The sequence below is a fragment of the Xiphophorus hellerii genome, chromosome 3 (genome assembly GCF_003331165.1).
Source record: "Xiphophorus hellerii strain 12219 chromosome 3, Xiphophorus_hellerii-4.1, whole genome shotgun sequence".
NCBI lineage: Eukaryota > Metazoa > Chordata > Actinopteri > Cyprinodontiformes > Poeciliidae > Xiphophorus > Xiphophorus hellerii.
Genome location: NC_045674.1, coordinates 12,294,343 through 12,312,044, shown reverse-complemented (window position 1 = coordinate 12,312,044; position 17,702 = coordinate 12,294,343). Strand labels below are relative to the sequence as shown.

At 38.2% G+C, this 17,702-nt stretch overlaps 1 protein-coding gene across 1 annotated transcript in view; it reads left to right on the top strand.

Moving 5' to 3' along the window:
* Positions 1–3,260, top strand: part of si:ch73-22o12.1 (nectin-2) — a 117,820-nt gene extending 114,560 nt beyond the window's left edge. Inside the window, exon 10 of the mRNA XM_032554760.1 lies at positions 1,943–3,260. Coding sequence (XP_032410651.1) covers positions 1,943–2,158 — 216 coding nt within the window. The 3' untranslated portion in view covers positions 2,159–3,260. The remainder of the gene's footprint in view (positions 1–1,942) is intronic.
* The last annotated feature ends 14,442 nt before the right edge of the window (positions 3,261–17,702 follow it).

The window sequence follows — 17,702 nt, the reverse complement described above, 5'->3', positions numbered from 1 at the left end:
ACTTTACTGGATAATAATTGAGTTCTTCCTAACACCGATAAGGCCCCTGTGAGCTTCTATCAAATATTCATCACATTACTCAACTCTTCTCCAGAGCGTTATGATTTATTTATTAAATGTTTTTAGCTATCTGCCCTTAGCAAGATGGGGAGGTCAGCATAAACTGTCTAAACCAATGTATAATATTTTATTAAAGGGGAAGAAAAAAAAGTTTTAACACAAAGTGCTGTTAGTTTTGCTGCAATCCTCCTCGTCTGGTGGCGCCACCAAGTGGTGGCCTGGATATAGCAGTGGCAGCCTAATATGTCTGCACATAAGCTTTATGTATTTATTATTTTGTCATTTTTCTATTGTTCAAAGCTTCTCAATTTCAAAACTCTGTTTTCCTCTCCACCATGAGTGAATTTAAAGAAATGTGTCTCCGTGCATCACTAAAAATCAACATACTACAAGATATGGGATGCCTCAAAATGTAAAAATCTAGGATATGACTACTTTAAGATATATTCAATATAAATGACGGCCATAAAACCTAAAAAAAGTTGGGATTGTATTAGATTATAGAATTCTATGTCCATTTATTTTGACTATATTGGAAACATTAGCAGCCTCAGCAATGTGTGGTGAGGTTCATGACTGCTACAGAGCCAAATATATAGAACAAAAGTACAATCCTATATTTCAGTTTTGATCTTGATTAAAATATTTTTATTTTATAAGTTTTTAATTTAGCCTTATGACGGCAAGAAAATTAAATAAAGTCACCTGTTGTCAAATTGGGGAAAATGGTAAGTTACTTGCATGTATAGAACGCCTTACCAAGTCCAAGGACTCCAAAACACTTTACAGTGCCTCCACTCACTCAGATTCAACTCTGATGATGAAAAATCAGATTTTTAAGAAATGTTATTTTTGTCTTGTTTTTTAATTACAACTTAAAAATGTGTAGAATCTAACCTGTAATTGTTGTATATGTTGTATATGACCTCTATGTGCCAATCATTCTCCACAAATATCTTCATCAGTTGTAAATAAAAACTTTGTTTGCCTTACTTTTTAAAAATCTGGAGATGAACTTCAAGACGGACCATCATTCTGGACTGTTTCTATTCCAAGTGTATTTTTTCTGATTGTTTACAGTCTTTTCAATGTGTAGAAAGAGGAGAGGGACACTTGTTACCTGTTGTGCCTATGGGGCTCAGCACTGCCCCCTATCAGTTTCTGGTCCTTCAGATTTTTACTGTGCATTCATGGCTGCTCAGACTAAATATGTCACACATTCATTACATGTATTAGACAGACTGTGAAGTGTCCGCATCTGTAGAACATATGTATTATTATATGTATATGGGATTTTTAAAGAGAGACAGCAATGGGCCATCTGTGCCTCACTTCTGGCACATTTAATCACTATGTCCAATAATTCTTCCATGTATTTGAACAGGCAATACATAAATTGATTTATTTTAAGCAAACATTTTCTCTAAATGTGCAGGAAATAAATTATAGAACAGTAAAGTGGATAAAAACAGATTTTTTAGAAATTACTTTTACTAATGACAGCACCACAGGCCTAAGAAGCTCCAGTCTTACCTTAGTGCTCCACAGAACAGCCTCCTTTGGTATCCAATAAAGCCCAAACTCTACTTCTTTCTGTATATTTAGTCTTTTATCTGTTCTGTATCCATTTTTTCTAACATGCAATGGAAAACTTACCCACAGCAGTCCTGGAATTTGAGGTTTCATGGTGCACATGAATGTGCACCTATGAAAAATATATAACCCTGTTTTTTTTTATTGCAAATACTAAAGCAAGTCAGAATTTAGCCAGCGGGGTTTGGATAATTTTAGGTGCAATATGTGTTTTTTCTGGTTTTGATTTCTTCTTCCAGTCATGACAGGAACAAATGTAAACATTCACCACTTATATTGTCATTGGCAGGACCTCGATGGCTACCAGGAAGATGACGTCGATGGCGAACTTGGATCACACGATGGAGAGCTTTACTTCTCTGGTGCCCCCTCAGGTTGGGATGACCCTAGGAACAATGACGTCCCGCCTCCTTACCTGCACACATACAGTGACCTTCAGGACAATAACGGGAATCTTCCCGTCAGCCGCGGAGACAGCTTTATATCATCCGCCATGATCGTCTGAGGGTCGTCGAAAGAAATGGATGTTTGTGTGTATGACTGGGTGCATTTCTGTTTAAAAAGGACACAATTTCACTCTTTTCTAGAGTAATAACTTTGTGAATGTGAATATTTTCTTCCATGTTGCCAGTAGTCTTTATTGTGAGATGATAATGTTCAGATATGTTGCTTTTATGGTGTTGAGCCAGATGCAAGCTGTTGCTGTGCACCACTGCACAAGAATGTAAAATAACGGAATGTTTAAAATCCCAGCATCCTATACAGTTTCAAAACGTGGCCATGTTATAACTGATAATGTCAACCTGTTTATACAGAATATCAAATACTCCTACCTGCTGTGGTTATAGATGTAACTTGGTTAGGAGAAGACCAATAAATCCTGGTAGGTGCATCTGTTGGTTTTCAAGCCCAGCTGGCATGAAGTCTGTGTTCACACAGGCGCCCTGCAGAGAAGCCATTAGCTGCAGTTAATCAGGCAGCGCCGAGACGAGAGCCACAGACCATGACGACATTAGGTTTTTAAACTGCTGTCTTATCATGTTTTAGCACATATTCCTGCAGCTTTTTCTGTCTCCTATTAGACTTTTTGATGAAGATTGGGCGCACAGCCTTAGAGCCATATTTTTGTATTTGAGCAGCAGACGTTTTGCATCCTTCTGTTCGTCCTTAAAGCCACCGAATGAAGGACACGGTTGCTAAATACATTGCCATGTCTGACCATTGAAAAACTTTGTACCTGTTTTTTATTATTGTTATTATTTACTTTGTGGGGCAGTGTTTTCAGTTGGATTAGGATAAATCTGGATTATAACCATGAATCTGTTTCAATGAATCTCTTATGGAGGATTAGGGGTTTAAGAGGTCAAAATGGCATTGACACAGAGACCACTAAGAGTAGTAGTGATTGAAATATTTAAATTATTCTCCTTTATGAATTTAGAGGGTTTTCTTTGTGCTGGTGCCATGAGGGTGTTTCATATTTAATTCTATCTATAAACTGGTGATTTATGCTGGAAAACTTCAGGTTTGAATCATATTTCATGTGTAAATTAAGTTTTCAAATTCCTTTTTCGTGATTCAATAAACAAATTTTAATGTTTCTGAAATCATTGTTTGTATTCATTGCAGCATTATTTCCCTCCACTCCCAGCTGTTGCTCCACGCCTTCCCCACCAGAGGGCAGTGTTTACCGAGTGAGCGAGCAGAGCGGAGTGGTCTCGACTCCTAATGACCAACACAGAAAACACCCATTACAGTGTGGTGTGCTCTTGCTGCTTAATGAGTGTCGCTTTGTGCCATTTTGTCAGGAGATGATGGTAGAATGAGGAACCTGACGAGGTTCCGGTGCGTCGGAGGACTGTAGTGGCTCAACTGATGCGGACTCTGGTGCTTTCCCCCCATCCTGTCTGACTCACCTCTTTCTATCTTGAGCTGCATCTCCTTCTGTATCACACTCCAGCAGCACACTCCAAAGGTTTTTTCACAGATGAAGGTGATCCAGTTTGAGCACTTTAACCACAACAAATAATTCCCTTTACAGATGCAGAGTTTGGGGATTATGCAGATATCTCTGCCGCAGCAGTGACTCGTGTGTTGCAGCTTATCAGTATTAATTGGTACGGTGTGCCGCTGTGTCCTGAATGAGCCTGGTCCTTTGCAGATTAGCCTGAGCTGCTGCTGCTGTAGATGAAGGCTAGCGGCACATCATGACTCTGCAGTCTGTTACCCCTCTGCCTGTATTCTGGTCACACATGAACAACAAGCTTCTCAGAAGTACTGAATGTCTAATGGGTCCATCGCTGACATCATGTCTCTCGCAGCTAATGGCCAGTCAGGGTTCCGGTGCAGTCTGGGGAAATTACTGTATTTTTTTTTCCAGGTATGGATCGATATGGAGACAAAAGAATTGGAGGACAGGAACATACTCGTTTTTCAAAACATTATTCTCTGTCCCAATATCTAAAAGCTGTCTTTCATTCTTTTGACACATCTGGCCTTCTTTTCTGACATTCTGTCCTTTGTGTTCTTCCTTTGGTCCTTCCCTTTTCTTTTTCCTTACATACCATTCCTTGTACCTTTCTGTATCTCCTCCATCCTTTCTCTTTTGCATTCTTGGTCTTATTTAGTCTTTATGTTTCTTACCTTTCTTCTATTATTCCTTGTGTCCTTTATTCCTCTCCTCCTCTTTTCCTTCCTTACAACCATCAGATCTCCGCTCTATCCTTCCTCCCTCATCACTCCACCATTGGAACGCCTTATTTTTGTAAATTGTGTCCCTCCTTCCATATCCAATTCATTTCGCTTTATTCCATGTACATCCTTTCATTGTCATCTCCTTATATCCTCACTCTCTTCCTGATTTTCCTTATGTTCTTATCTCTCTCCTTTAAAGATTTTCTGCCACTAGTATTCTTCAAAAAGGAAATGGACAGAGACAACATGCCGCAAAGATCTCAGGTTGTTGTTTTTTAAAATCAGATTTAGGACTGGACTTTAACTGGGCCATTGTAAAACTATTTTATTTTCTTCTGTGTTCTGGATCGTTGTCTTGTTCCATGACCCGATTTTGTCCAAGTTTCAGCGCTAAGGCAGATGGCCTCACGTTTTACTGTAAAGTACGTCAATATGCTGATGAGGTACGCTGTTGAATCATTGACCACATGATGTCCAGGCTTTGACTAATTAGAAAGAGATAATTATTCTGTGTTTAGTATACGCCAAACATTGTGTTATGCATTATGATCAAAAATCTCTGCTTTAGTCTCATCTGCCCAGATGACGTCAGCCCAGAAATTTCCAACTCTAGAATGATGGATTCAGATGTGGAAATTGTCTTCTAACTATTCCCACATTGATGCACAGTTACAACAGCAGAGGTTTTCAAATCCAGTCCTCCAGGGCTGCTGTTCTGCAACCCTTAGATGTCTCCCTCGTCCAACACACCTGATGTCTCGTTCTTGGTGTTGTGCTAGCACACAGCTGCATGCTAACAACAGAGAAGCTGTCCAAACTTCTGCTTAAATAAAGGTGGTCTTACTTGCTGATCAGTAAATCGAGCATTTTCAAGAAACTGGTCACTTATCGTTTTGTTTTTTTTAAATAGCTACTGTTGTAGATTCTGTGTAATTAGATTTAAATATTTTTATAACCACTGTTTTAAATTTACAATGAACACAAATATGAAAAGTGTGGTATGCACTTTTTTTCAGACCCACCTTTGCACTGAAACCTCAAGCAGTACCACTAGCTGCCTTAAGAACTCACCTCATTCCTGTACAGGTCCACCTCTGCCTAATTCAGAGGCCTCAATAGAATGTGCTAGAATGGCATAATCAAAGTCCGGACCTAAATCCAATTAGGAATGTGTCAATTTCGATTGTTTTGGTCCAAAAAATGTACCAAAATATTCTATTGGCATGTAAAACTCAGAGACATGCCCAAAAAGATTACTACTCCTGATACAGTATTTTAATTTGCAAAGATTTTAACTTTTTCTTCCAACGTACACTTGGTTTGTGAAAAGTGAGGTTATAATATCAAACAGTTAAAGGTGTTTGGATTCTTTTCAAGGTGCCATAAAATGCTGGGACTTCAAGAGGATGTGCTGTAAACTGGATCAAAGGCTTTTATACGTAATTTTAAGGAACATTTCTCTGAAGAGAACTCCTTCAGCCTGTACCCTGTTACTAATATAACTGTTCTCAGTATTTGCCCCATTACAGGATTAGCAGACCTTGTGAATTGGCAGGCAGGTAACCAGGAGTGAGGAATAAGGCAGAGAATAAAGCGCTCATGCCTCTAGTGCTGCTAAGCCGGTTAAAAATAGAGGCAGAAGAGAAGGGATTGAGAGAATCGGGGTGGACAGAAAAGTTGTGGGAAGGAGCGAATGTCTGAGTTGACTCACAGCAAAGTAGGTGATCAGGGATTTACCGAGTGACCTTGTCTGCAAGTGAAACAAATGTGTGGCAGCTTGGGACTTCAGTGATCCCTGCTGCTCATTTCTAAACCACCAGCAATTTGACCCGATGGACAAACTCTGCCCAGACTCGTTATGTGTATGACAATGATGAGCCTTTTTGGCTGTATGCTGATGGCTTGGTTGGTGAGTAAAACACACATTGATTTATAAATACAAGCCTGACAGGGATTACAGCACCCCAGTGTGTTTTAATTGAGACAAATAAACAGAATATTGCAGAAATGGGATCAAATTAGATTATATTGTCTCCTTTGACTTGTAGACATGGTAAAAACTTAAACCTCCAACATATTCTTCAACTTGTACTGGATTTCTTTTAGTGCTAGTTTGTTTCCCCACACATTATTGTTACTTATCGTGACTATTTCTGTAAATATCAGGCCAGAAGGACATGCTGTGTGAAAGAGCAAGAGGACGAGGGAGGCAGGAACACTGGCACCATGGTGAGTGACGCTGTGAAACCACAAGCACAGACATGGAGGCATGTGGGTCTGGTGGAGTGAGTGGGTGAGGCCCACAATAGAGGAAGACAGAGAAGTTTCCGGGGATTATAGGGGAGCGTAAGGTGGAGGACAGTGGACAGCTGGGGGAGGCCGGGATCAGATCCGATTGGTTGAAATTTGAACCTCTCTTCCTCTCTGTTCTGATTTACTGAACGGCTCAGATAGATGCTACTTTATGAATCCCAGATCCACCTAAATTATGTAGAACTGATTAATCAGTGTCTGGTTTTTCTAAAGGGTTAATGAGTTTATATTTAGACAATGTGCATTGCTGTGTCTTAACAAAGTAAAGCTGGTCTAAAAATATCAGCCACGGGAATGTTGGTGTTACAATGTTGAGAGACTGAACTATCAACTTGGCACATGTTGCTGTTTCACACATCACAGCAGACGACTGCTCACTAAATGTGGCAACCTAGAGCTGTTATGTTTTAAACCTCCTGCGTTCAGGAAAACGAAAATTATAGGTCTTTTGAAATGAATGATTTGCAGGAAAACACAACTGCTGACATACTAATGATGAAGTATAGAAATTTATCATTAGACCATTCCCAAAGGATTTACATAGAGGAACAGCATGTATGGAGGCTATTAGTTATTAATAATTTCCTGTTGGTTTAGGCGGGTTTGAAGCAGACTTCTTGGCTGATGGATTGAAGCCCCCCTTTCTGTCTAAAGCTTGATATGTTGCTTAATAATCTTATCCGATTTTAAGATATTTTCCTGAAATAAACCAGGTCTTGCATAAAACTTCATGATGGATTCAGAACAATAACAGACCTGACAGTTTATGATTATTGTTTGTTTTCAAAGCGTAACTGAAATCAAAGAAGTTAGTGTCTAATTTCCCTTTTACATCTTGTAAATATTTTCCGAGATGTTGGTGATCTCCAGTATCAAAGTGTATGACTATGTAGCCTGGTTATCTGATGCAATTTGGAAAGACTGCACAGTTTTAAATAGTGTGGAGTGAAACTGATGAAGAGATGGAGCAGAATTTAGGCTCCAATAAAAATGAGCTGGAAAAAACTTTAATCAGTAGCTATTTTAAGCCACATGAGCGCTCGCTCTTCAGCTGAGATATCTGATGTTAAAGCTCCCCCTTATTTAAAGCCAAGTAGTAGAACAACTGAAGTGTGCTCATAATAATCTCATGGATAGCATGTATTCATGAAGTGACACAAATCCATTAGCTACTATTCATGTTTGAAAGTAAAGACCAAAATATCCTTATTCTACTGCAAAGCATTGTGTGTTTTTTCCTTTTTTTATTCAGTTATGATGTTTTTATATGTAAATGTTTTATTCAGGGTGTCGCAGCTGTCAGGGGTTGCGTTCTCTACTTAACACTTAAATGTTGTTTGATAAATATTGAGTCTCTGTTCATGGAAAGTTTTGTGGACACAGACCTGTGTGAACATTAGGCTCAAAATTAGTTACACTCCTGACAAATCCTTATCGTTCTGTCAGGTAGTTTGTTTTTAAAAGTATAATTGTATAATATATTTACAATCTACATCAGAGCTTAGTGCAAAGTTGGAAACGTCAAAATGGATATCATCATTAGCGGCTTTAGTCAGCAGTGACGTATGGCAATGTTTTTATTTTCTGCCTTTTCTGGGCAGATACCTGCTTGTGCTGCTCCCCAACAGATGCCTCCCTGGGCACAGAGCCACATCCTCCATCTCAGGTCATTTGTAAGACTTGTGCTGGCATGTAAGTGGTTCTAGTGATGCCAGCAGAACATTTACTCTACGTAGGATAACGAAGCATAGCAATCAAAAAACAGCACAAGGGAAATGTTAGATTGAATGAAAAATGCTCCAGGATCCATGTTAGAAACTGTCCAAATTGGCTCTGCTTGAATTAGTTTTCTTTATTTATTTATGCATCTCGGTAAGTTAGAATATTATTTCAGTGACTCAAACATTATTTATATAGGTTAATTATACACAGAGTAATATTTTCAGGCCTTTCTTTCTGTTAATAAAGATTATGATCATTTAAGGTTAGAATAATACATTAAACCAATAAAGAAAAGATTTTTAATATAGAAACATAAGCTTTAACGCCTGCTTTGAGGTTGTTATTTTTAAATGGTACATTTACTCTGACAATGAGCTTCACTGGGAGGCATATTCTGATTCACTGAGATGTACCTGCATCTATTTATTTATTTATCTATTTATTTATTTATTTATTTTACTACTCTTCCCTGCGTCTGCAAGCGTTGTTGGTTAGCATAGTTTTGCAGCTTTCAGAGCTAAAATACAACTGGGAAACTTTGCTGCAAGAAAGATTCAAATTAAAGTCTTTATTAAATCCAGTGCACTCTCATCCTTCGAAGGTAAACACGGCTGTGTTCACATGCGTCCAACTTTGTGGGCTTGTTTGAGTGACATTTAATTCTGGAAAGTGGTGATGCTGTCTGGTTTTTAATAGTCAGTGCTATCAGCTCAGGGTGGATCTTTTCTTCTGAGTGACTCTCTGTTCACTTTCTCTCATTTAACCAGACGGGATGTCTGACGTGGCCTTTAAATATCTTGTGAAGTGTGGCTGGCTTTCCCACAAATGAAGTTATCCGTAATCATAACTGTTTCCTGAGTTATTATCAGTGGGGAGCGGTTTGCTGTGACAGGGCGGCATCCTTCTTGTGCTGAGGTGTTGAGTGTTTGAGCCGATAAGAAATGAGACGCAAACAGGTGGCTTTGAAATCAAATGTCCCTCAAACTTGTAATTTTTTTAAGCTTTATGTGCTTGTGTCAACTAAATTAATTCAAATTATGGAGAATGCCATTTTGCAATAAGACCAAGTTTTGTTTCCTCTTTTATTAAATCATGTGGCAAATATACACACATGCTTGGTCTCTTCACCCTGGTAAAGATGAGCTCCACCTGGACAAGAAGAAGCTGACAGACAGAGAGATGCTGGTAGCTTTAGTCAGCAGACATCTACACCTTCGAAATATGCTACAGTAGAGCAAAAATGCACTTGAGTCAGCTGATTTCTAGGACCCATTGTGCAGTGCATGCGGAAAGTATTCAGTGCTTCTTTTCCACATTTGTTCTGCTACTGCCTTATTCTAAATTTTAAAGTTTTAGAGATTTTTGTAGAAAACCAAGAAACCAGATCTATGCAAGGATTCATGGCCTTTGCTTAATATTGTTTGATCCTTTGGCAGCAATTACAGCCTAAAGTTTTTTTAATGTAATGCCACAATCATCATACTCAAAAATATGAAAGAGGGTGTAACATAACAAATGGCCAAAAAGCGAATTAGTGTCAATACTTTCTGGATGCACAGTGGATCTTAAAAAGACCAAAATGTCAAAAACATTGTCAAACAAAAACAGTCTGAAGGCTATTTATCTGCTTTTTTAAAATCTGTTTACTTTTGCAGTAACAGTTTGAGTTTTTAAGTCCCTACTGCTGTTGTCAAGTTGCTTAGAAGCTAAAATGCTGGAAACCACTGAGGGAGATCAGAGTCCTAAGATGTTTTCATAAACTTTTCCATTAATTTTGTTGAATAATAATGATGAAGAACCATAACAAATATTAATATATATTAAATTGCGCTAATTTCACATAAATCAGCTTAGTTGTTGTACATATTGAACCAGTGTTGCCATGACGTAGACAACAGAACACGTTACAGAGAAACCTCCCTCCATTTTCTTTACCTGGTTGTCCTTGCAGGCTTGCTGATGGCTGTCTTCAGCAGTCAATGGGCAAGTTGCCACTTTATCACAGGTCAATAGAGAGAGTAACCGAACAAGGAACCAGGCACACACTCCAATCTGGACACGACGTAAAAAAAAGCCCTTCATAAGAATGGTGGAGGATCTGTGATGCTCTGGGTCTGTTTCTCCTCCAAAGGCCCTGGGAAACTTGTTAGAATGCATGGCATCATGAACTTTGAAATGCTAAGAGGCTTTAGATAAGAATATGGTGGACTCTGCCAGAAAACTGAAAATGGGTCACCGCTGGGTCTTCCAGCAGGATGATAATCCAAACACACGGCCTAGAAATGGTTGGCTAGACACAAAATCAACCTTCTGCTGTGGATATCTCCCACCACAGACTTAAACACTTTGGAAAACCTGTGGACAGAGCTGAAAGGAAGGAAACATAAGAGAAAAAGAGCTCTGCTTTACTCTCGTGAAAGATTATAGTTAATAATAAACCTCTCCAGTAAATGAAGATTATTTTACCATACGGTTTCTTACACATATATCTAAGGAGTCTAAATTAATGTACAGGGCACTGCAGCTCCTGGTTTTATAAATGGTGAGAAAAAAGTTCAGAGTTCAAAGGTGTTATATTGAAACATAGCTTTCCAGATCTTGGAAAGATATTTGTTTTTGCAAAGCTGCCTTAAGATGCTCCTGGAAACTCAAGCTGTTTGTTCTCCTGTTTTCTTTATATTGATCAGTACAAAATGTGTCTGACACAGCTTTCACACTCACATCCAATGAGATATTCAACTATTTTAGCCAATTTGTTTTTACTCAATTTAATGTTCATCTGCTAAATATTCAATCAGCTCTTCCCCTCAAGATAAAACAGATGAATGAACTTTGACCTAGAACGCCACATTTTAGCCAGAGGTTGTAAACCTACTCACGTCGCTGAGTCGTGTCTGTTTTTATGATTTGCATTAGAATTTCCACTTGTTAGTCTGCCCGGATTTGTCCAGATACTCACGTTAGTTTGATCAAGCCTGCAGCCGCATCCACGGTTCTCATGGAAACAGCTTTGCAGCTCTAAAATCAGCCCATTAAATCCACAAATACGGTTGACAGATGTCAAAAAGAACATTTGCTATATTCAAGCACTCGTTTAATCTGTCTGATCAAATATTTCTGCACGTTTAGCAGCTTGCCTTTACTTCGGCCACTTTGTGCTTTGATTTTCTCTTATAACACAGCAGTTTAAAAGGAAACATGATGTTGCTTCATAATCAGCCAAGAACGAGACTCTGCCTCAGTTGTTTCTGTGTTCATGTTTTGCAAGCTGCATGTTTTTGGCATGCATGACCTTGGGAGAAATCCTTCCTAAAGCATCGTGGAATACGTGAGAGCACGGGGAATTCAACCAAAAAGGCTGTGAGGGTAACACGGTCTCTCCTCACCACGTTTCTCTGTCTGCACGGACACAACTGCTCAAGATGTACTAAGTAAAATGCATATGAATGCAATTTAAATTTTAAACAAGGGTATAAAGGAAGGAAATGCAAATAGTCTTGAGCAGAACAAAACTCCTGCATGCCGTCTGATCTTTAAATAGATGTGATGCTGCTGGAGTTTTGTTCTGCTCTTTAAATATTTAAGTCGCATCGTCTCAGTGTTGGTGCTGTGTTGTGGATGCGTGTGTAAGTGTGTGCCACATAACAGTACAAAGATTGAAAACCAAAAATTGGAAATGTAAATGGTAAAAAATCATATTTATATATTTTTAAACATTGCTGACCCAGTAAGTAAAAATTAAACAAATCCAAAAAATGCTAAATTTAAGAAATCAAAACAATAATTGGGAATTACACTTTGAATTGGGTAATGTTATTTATTTATTTATTTTGCATTGGCATACGTGTATTTAAAATATCTGTTTCTGTGCTTATTTCTAATGCTATGCTAATTTCCCAAAAATACCAAATCATATTTTATTTAAAGCAGAAAGCTGCATTCATGACATAAGGGAGGGGAAAAAAACACATTGATGAAAAGAACACCCACAGTGTTTTGCAAAAGTCTACATTCCTCTGACACATTTTAAATGTTACTTCTTATCAATCACCAACTGAGTTTTTTAGGATTTTATGTTACAGACCAGAAAGCAGCCATTTGCCATTTTGATCTGTCTGAATAAAATAAAATTTGGAGCAGAAGAATCTACATGACCCTTCAAATAAAGCAAGTTTATCACGGTCAATTTAAAAAAATCTACACATTTTTATAATTTTAGCTTTTAGATTAAAGACGAAAATCAAACTTTTATAAGAGGACCAAAGAAAACATTTTCCTAAATGAATCTTTTCAAGTCTATAGGAAATAAAGAGAAGATAAAGCAAGAACATAAAAATACCAAAATGAGCATGAAATAAGAGAAAGAAGTGCTAGAATGTTAATCTTTATATTTAAAAGCTCTGAGATCTTTACAGCTTTTTAACAAAATTATGTGGAGCAAGTCCAGACAGATCAACACAACTTGATACATCATTGTGATGTGGAATTGTGATGAATATTCTGGAAGACTGCCGTGTATTTATGCAATCCAGCTGAATTATAAAAACACATTTTGATGCAATTACAGCTGCAAGTCTTTTGGAGCACATCTCTACTAGCTTTACACATCTAGACCATCAAGTTCTTTTTCTACTCTTCTTGCTAAAGTAGCTCAAATTCAGTCAGATTTTTAGAAGAGTATCTGTTCCCAGTATGATTTAAGTCTGGACTTTGACTGAACCATTTGTTATGTTTTACCTAAACATTTTCACTGTAACTCTGGTCATATGTTTTTACTCTTTCTATGTCCGGATGTTGGATGTAGCAGTTCCCCATCATTTATAACCCAACCCTGTTTTAAACTTCCCCGTGTCTTTTTCTCTCTTGTTTCTTGGTTTTCATGATTTAATGTTCTCAGACAAATCTCTGAGGCCTTCACAGAACAGCTGGATTTATACTGAGAATAAATTACACAAAGATGAACTGTCTAATAATTACTGTAGATAACTACTGTTATAGTGCCAATGGATTTTTCTAAATGGACCCTGAGTAGGAATACCCACCACCTTTTTCCATCACGTAACATTCCAATAAAATACGCTATATTTATGACAAAGATGAGAGTTATCTCGTAAAGCAGAAAATACTGTCATATTTCCTGCCTTTATATAAATGCCAATGGTTTCCAAATCCTAAAGTGTTTCTGCGTTTTGCTTCTCGGGATGCGTAACATCAGATAGAGCTAATCTCATCACCTAAAGTATCTTCATAGCTGTGGTGCTCAAAATATCATCAGATAAAACGGCTGCGGCGTGGAAACGATTCACTGCGTTGAGAAATGGCCTCTGAGAGGATGTGTGGCAGGTGCATTGCTGCAGACACAGTACACTGATCTGGAAAAGGAGTCCGAACTCCTCCCCTGACAGTGATTTATCTCCAGCGCAGTTTGTAAGGGAAATTGGTGGTTGTGGTGTTGCATCTCTCATTAGTTAGCACAATGCAGGCTGAAAAAACCTGGCAGGAAGCCTAACCAGAAGTACAACGCCATGATCCAGCCTTTACAGCGACATGACGACAAACCCCTCAGATGCATTCTTTTCAAAGATTGTCATATGAAAATGCAGGATCCATTTGCTTTCAACCCCATTTACCATGACACTCTCAACTTAAATCCTGTGCAATCTACTGACCTTCAGATGTTCTTAATTGGTGAATAGAGTCTGGATGTGAGTGATTTAATCTCAGTATAAATCTAGCTGTATTTTGTTAGAGAGCATTATGTATGGGAGAATTTTGCTGCCATAAGTCGAGAGCTTAAATTTTCAGTTTGAAAGCAGGATTTTATCTCTTTGCTCTCAACTTAAATACTTGCACTCAAAACTTTCAAACTCTCAAATATTCTCTGCTCTCCCTCAGATTTTCTTCTCTCACACAAACTTTCTCTCTGCACGGATCAAATCTGCACTTGCCAAACTACTTGCTTGCCAATTCTTTTCTGCTTTCTCACTGATCTGCTTTCTCACTGCTTGTCAATTTAACGGTTTTCAAACTGTCAGAACTTAAAGATTTTGGCCATATTCCTTGCGATTGTTTGACAAGTAAATGCAGAACTGATAGCACACTTGTGTTCTCTGCAGCCATTATCTGCTAAGCGAGTCTTAAACATCTGTTTCTCATTTTACTGATACTGTTTTAGACCACATTTAATGTGTCAAAGAAAGTTTTAGCTTGGCACATATGTTGATGATATAGCTAATTAAAATGGATAAATTCTTTTCACTATTTTGAAATAACTTGGTTATATCCTACAAACAGGGGGAAGCATATTAACTACACTGCTATTTTTCATTCTTCTATAAGATATAGGAACTTGTTTTAAGTCAATAATTTTGTAATAATCACACAAAAACAATACTCCACTGGCAGATTATTTCACATATAATGACAATTTTCCCATCTTAGAAGTGAAATAATCTGCCAGTGGAATTACGACTTTGCTTTGTATCAATATTAAGGATTAAAATAAAAGCTCCCATATTTTTCTGAAACCTTATTTGTAAGTTAGCATTGTGTTGTTACAATTATAATTTCTCCGAGCATTTATATGGAGCCCTGCAGTGAAATGAGACTTTTCAACAATATGCTGCCCTATTCATGGGTAACACATGAGTAACAAGATGAGGAGAAATGCTGGGATGACCTTCTTCTGTTTGGGGTTGATTAATAAAAATAGCTCACATCTGTCATTCTTTATCATTCCCAAAAGTGATTAACCTTTCACCTGGTGTATCTGTGGAATAATGAGGCTCACATTTAAAAATAATGCAATATCGAGTGTGTTTGTTTTTGAGTGTGCTTGAATTTGTTGTTTAAACTCCAACAAATTAATCCAGAGGGGAGAAAAAACATATATAGTGAAGAACCTGTTTCCAAGTAGTTAACACTCAGTCCTACCAGAGGAACACAGTCTGAGGGAGTCAGTAATGAGCACAGAGCAGCCCCTTTCTGCCAGAGCAGCGCTCAAGATAAGGACATGAATGCACATCCAGTGGACAGGCCCAGGGGCCGGATGATACAGAGACACGCATACAGAAGCTGCACTTGACACAAACAAGACAAATAATCTTCTAAAATTAGCCCACACAGTGCAGAGACACATTTTTTTTCTCTGCAATCTTTGAAATTTTAGCTGTGCATGCGTAAGTAGTCTGGAAGAGGAGGAGCCGGAGCTGCCTGGGCGAGGTGGGCCATTGTTTGAGGTGAAACATTGCTGAGGTTGCCCGATTATCACAGTGCCATGCTGGCACTCCATCACTCTGACTTATTGGGTCCAGCAAGAGCCAGGCTCAGTTGCATGCGCAAACTGGGTCACGTTCCAGGCGCAAAAACGCTGACATACGCAAGTAACAACATATTAAGATGGACTTTGCCATTCTTCTGCTCTATAGTATATGTTTTATCAAACTCAGTGGAGAAATAATTTATGGGCAGAGGAGGAATATACTACATGCTTGGTCTGGAACACTTAAAATATGAAACAGTTTTTTTTTTTTTGTTAAAAAATGTGCTCCAGCTCAGTGTTCCTGCGTCTCTTGCACCTTGAAGAATAATTAAACATGTAGGATTTTATTTTAGCAATATTATACATGTGAAACTTGTCAAAGTTGCTTTATTTATTCTTCAGATTCGTTCATTTTGTTTAGTCAGAAAGTTATGTCTCCTGACAAGCTGTCGTAACAGTTGTACTATGTTGCTCTTGACAGTTGGCGGTTACCATAGCAACCACTAACTGTCAGCTTGTCCCTTTTTTCTGTTGCCGTCTAAAAATGTGGTGTGTATTGAGGATCAGCTCTGTGTTTTCTTTGCAAGTATCATTTTATATTTTAGACAAATTGAATTGTCTACATCCCCAGAGTTTCATGTGTAGTTTTGCCATGTTTTGTTTATGTTTTTAATTGTTATCTTCAGTAGTACATTTTAGCTGTTAACGTTACATCTGTTAATTTCTGTCAACTGTTCATTGAGGACTTTTAGCTCTATAGTTTGTTTAGGGTTATTTGTTGCATTTCATTTAGTGCATGGGGGCAGAAGCTGCTCGACTGATATTAACCACCAACTTGATATTTTTCATTTGTTAGAATAAATACAGTGAGTGTCTGTGGTAAAGCCAACTGGACCTCAGACAAACAAAGAAGGACTACAAATGCTTATAGGATAATACATCTCTTGGTGCTACAGCAATGTTTATTGTCCTGCTGCCACTGGGTGCAGGTGATTTCTTTCCAACTTAGCAGTTCTGACCTTAGGCCCATCTGCCTTGAGGACGTTTTGTACCATTCATGCATCCATTATGCAGCTTAGGAGCTGATTTTGTATTTTACTGTTGCCTCACATTAATGAGGTTCTGGGTTTGAATCTCAGCTGGATCTTTTCTGTGAGGTGTTAGCATGTTCTCCAGGAGCATGAGTGGACTCCCTTCAAGTACTTTTAAATTCCACCATCAGTAAAACTCATGTTACATCAAGTGCCCAATTTAAAAGGCTGCTAGCTTTGTTTTGCTTACATAGTAGTCTATCCTCTTTGCCCAAAGTCTGCCAATCTGTGTACTTCATCCCAATATCTTCCACATGCTTGCACTATTTCCTCTTATGGCTCCAAACTGGATTTCTTGTGGCTTTCTTTTAATAAATGTTTCCTTCTTACCACTCTTCCATAAAGGACAGATTTATAAAGTGCATTACTATTAGTTGTCCTGCCAACAGATTCTTGAGTCTCTTCTTAACTGCTCCAGTTAATGCTCTCCTTATCAGTGTAGATGGACGGCCATGTCTTGGTAGGTATCCCTCAAATGTGCTGTGGTTTTGGATTAAACAAGCCTGAACACAAATGCCACATTTTCTAGATATGAATTTGCCAAATAATTATAAAAGTGTGTAATGTTTTCCTTCCAGCTCACAATTATGCTTTTCTATATCCCAGTAAAAATACTTTGTAATTGTAATTTGGTGAAATTTGGAGAAGTATAAGGTGTGTGGGTGCTTTTACAAGGTACTGTAGGTTTCAGATAATAGTAGAAAAGTGACCTTTCCTATTAGTAAGCCGTCATCTTCATTTTTCTTCGTGAAATGGAGAAAGGAAATGAATCCCTTTCATCTAACTTTTACCTCCATTTTCCCCACCTAAATTAAAACTGGATCTTGAATCTTAAGTCTTAATTCTCTAGTCTCTCATCTTTTGCAAAGCACTTCTTATGCAATGCAGTAAAGTGACATGCTGTCAATTTAATCTGAACGGGGTGACGTCTGCATGTGTGTCACAGAGTCGGAGAGAAAGAGGCAGAG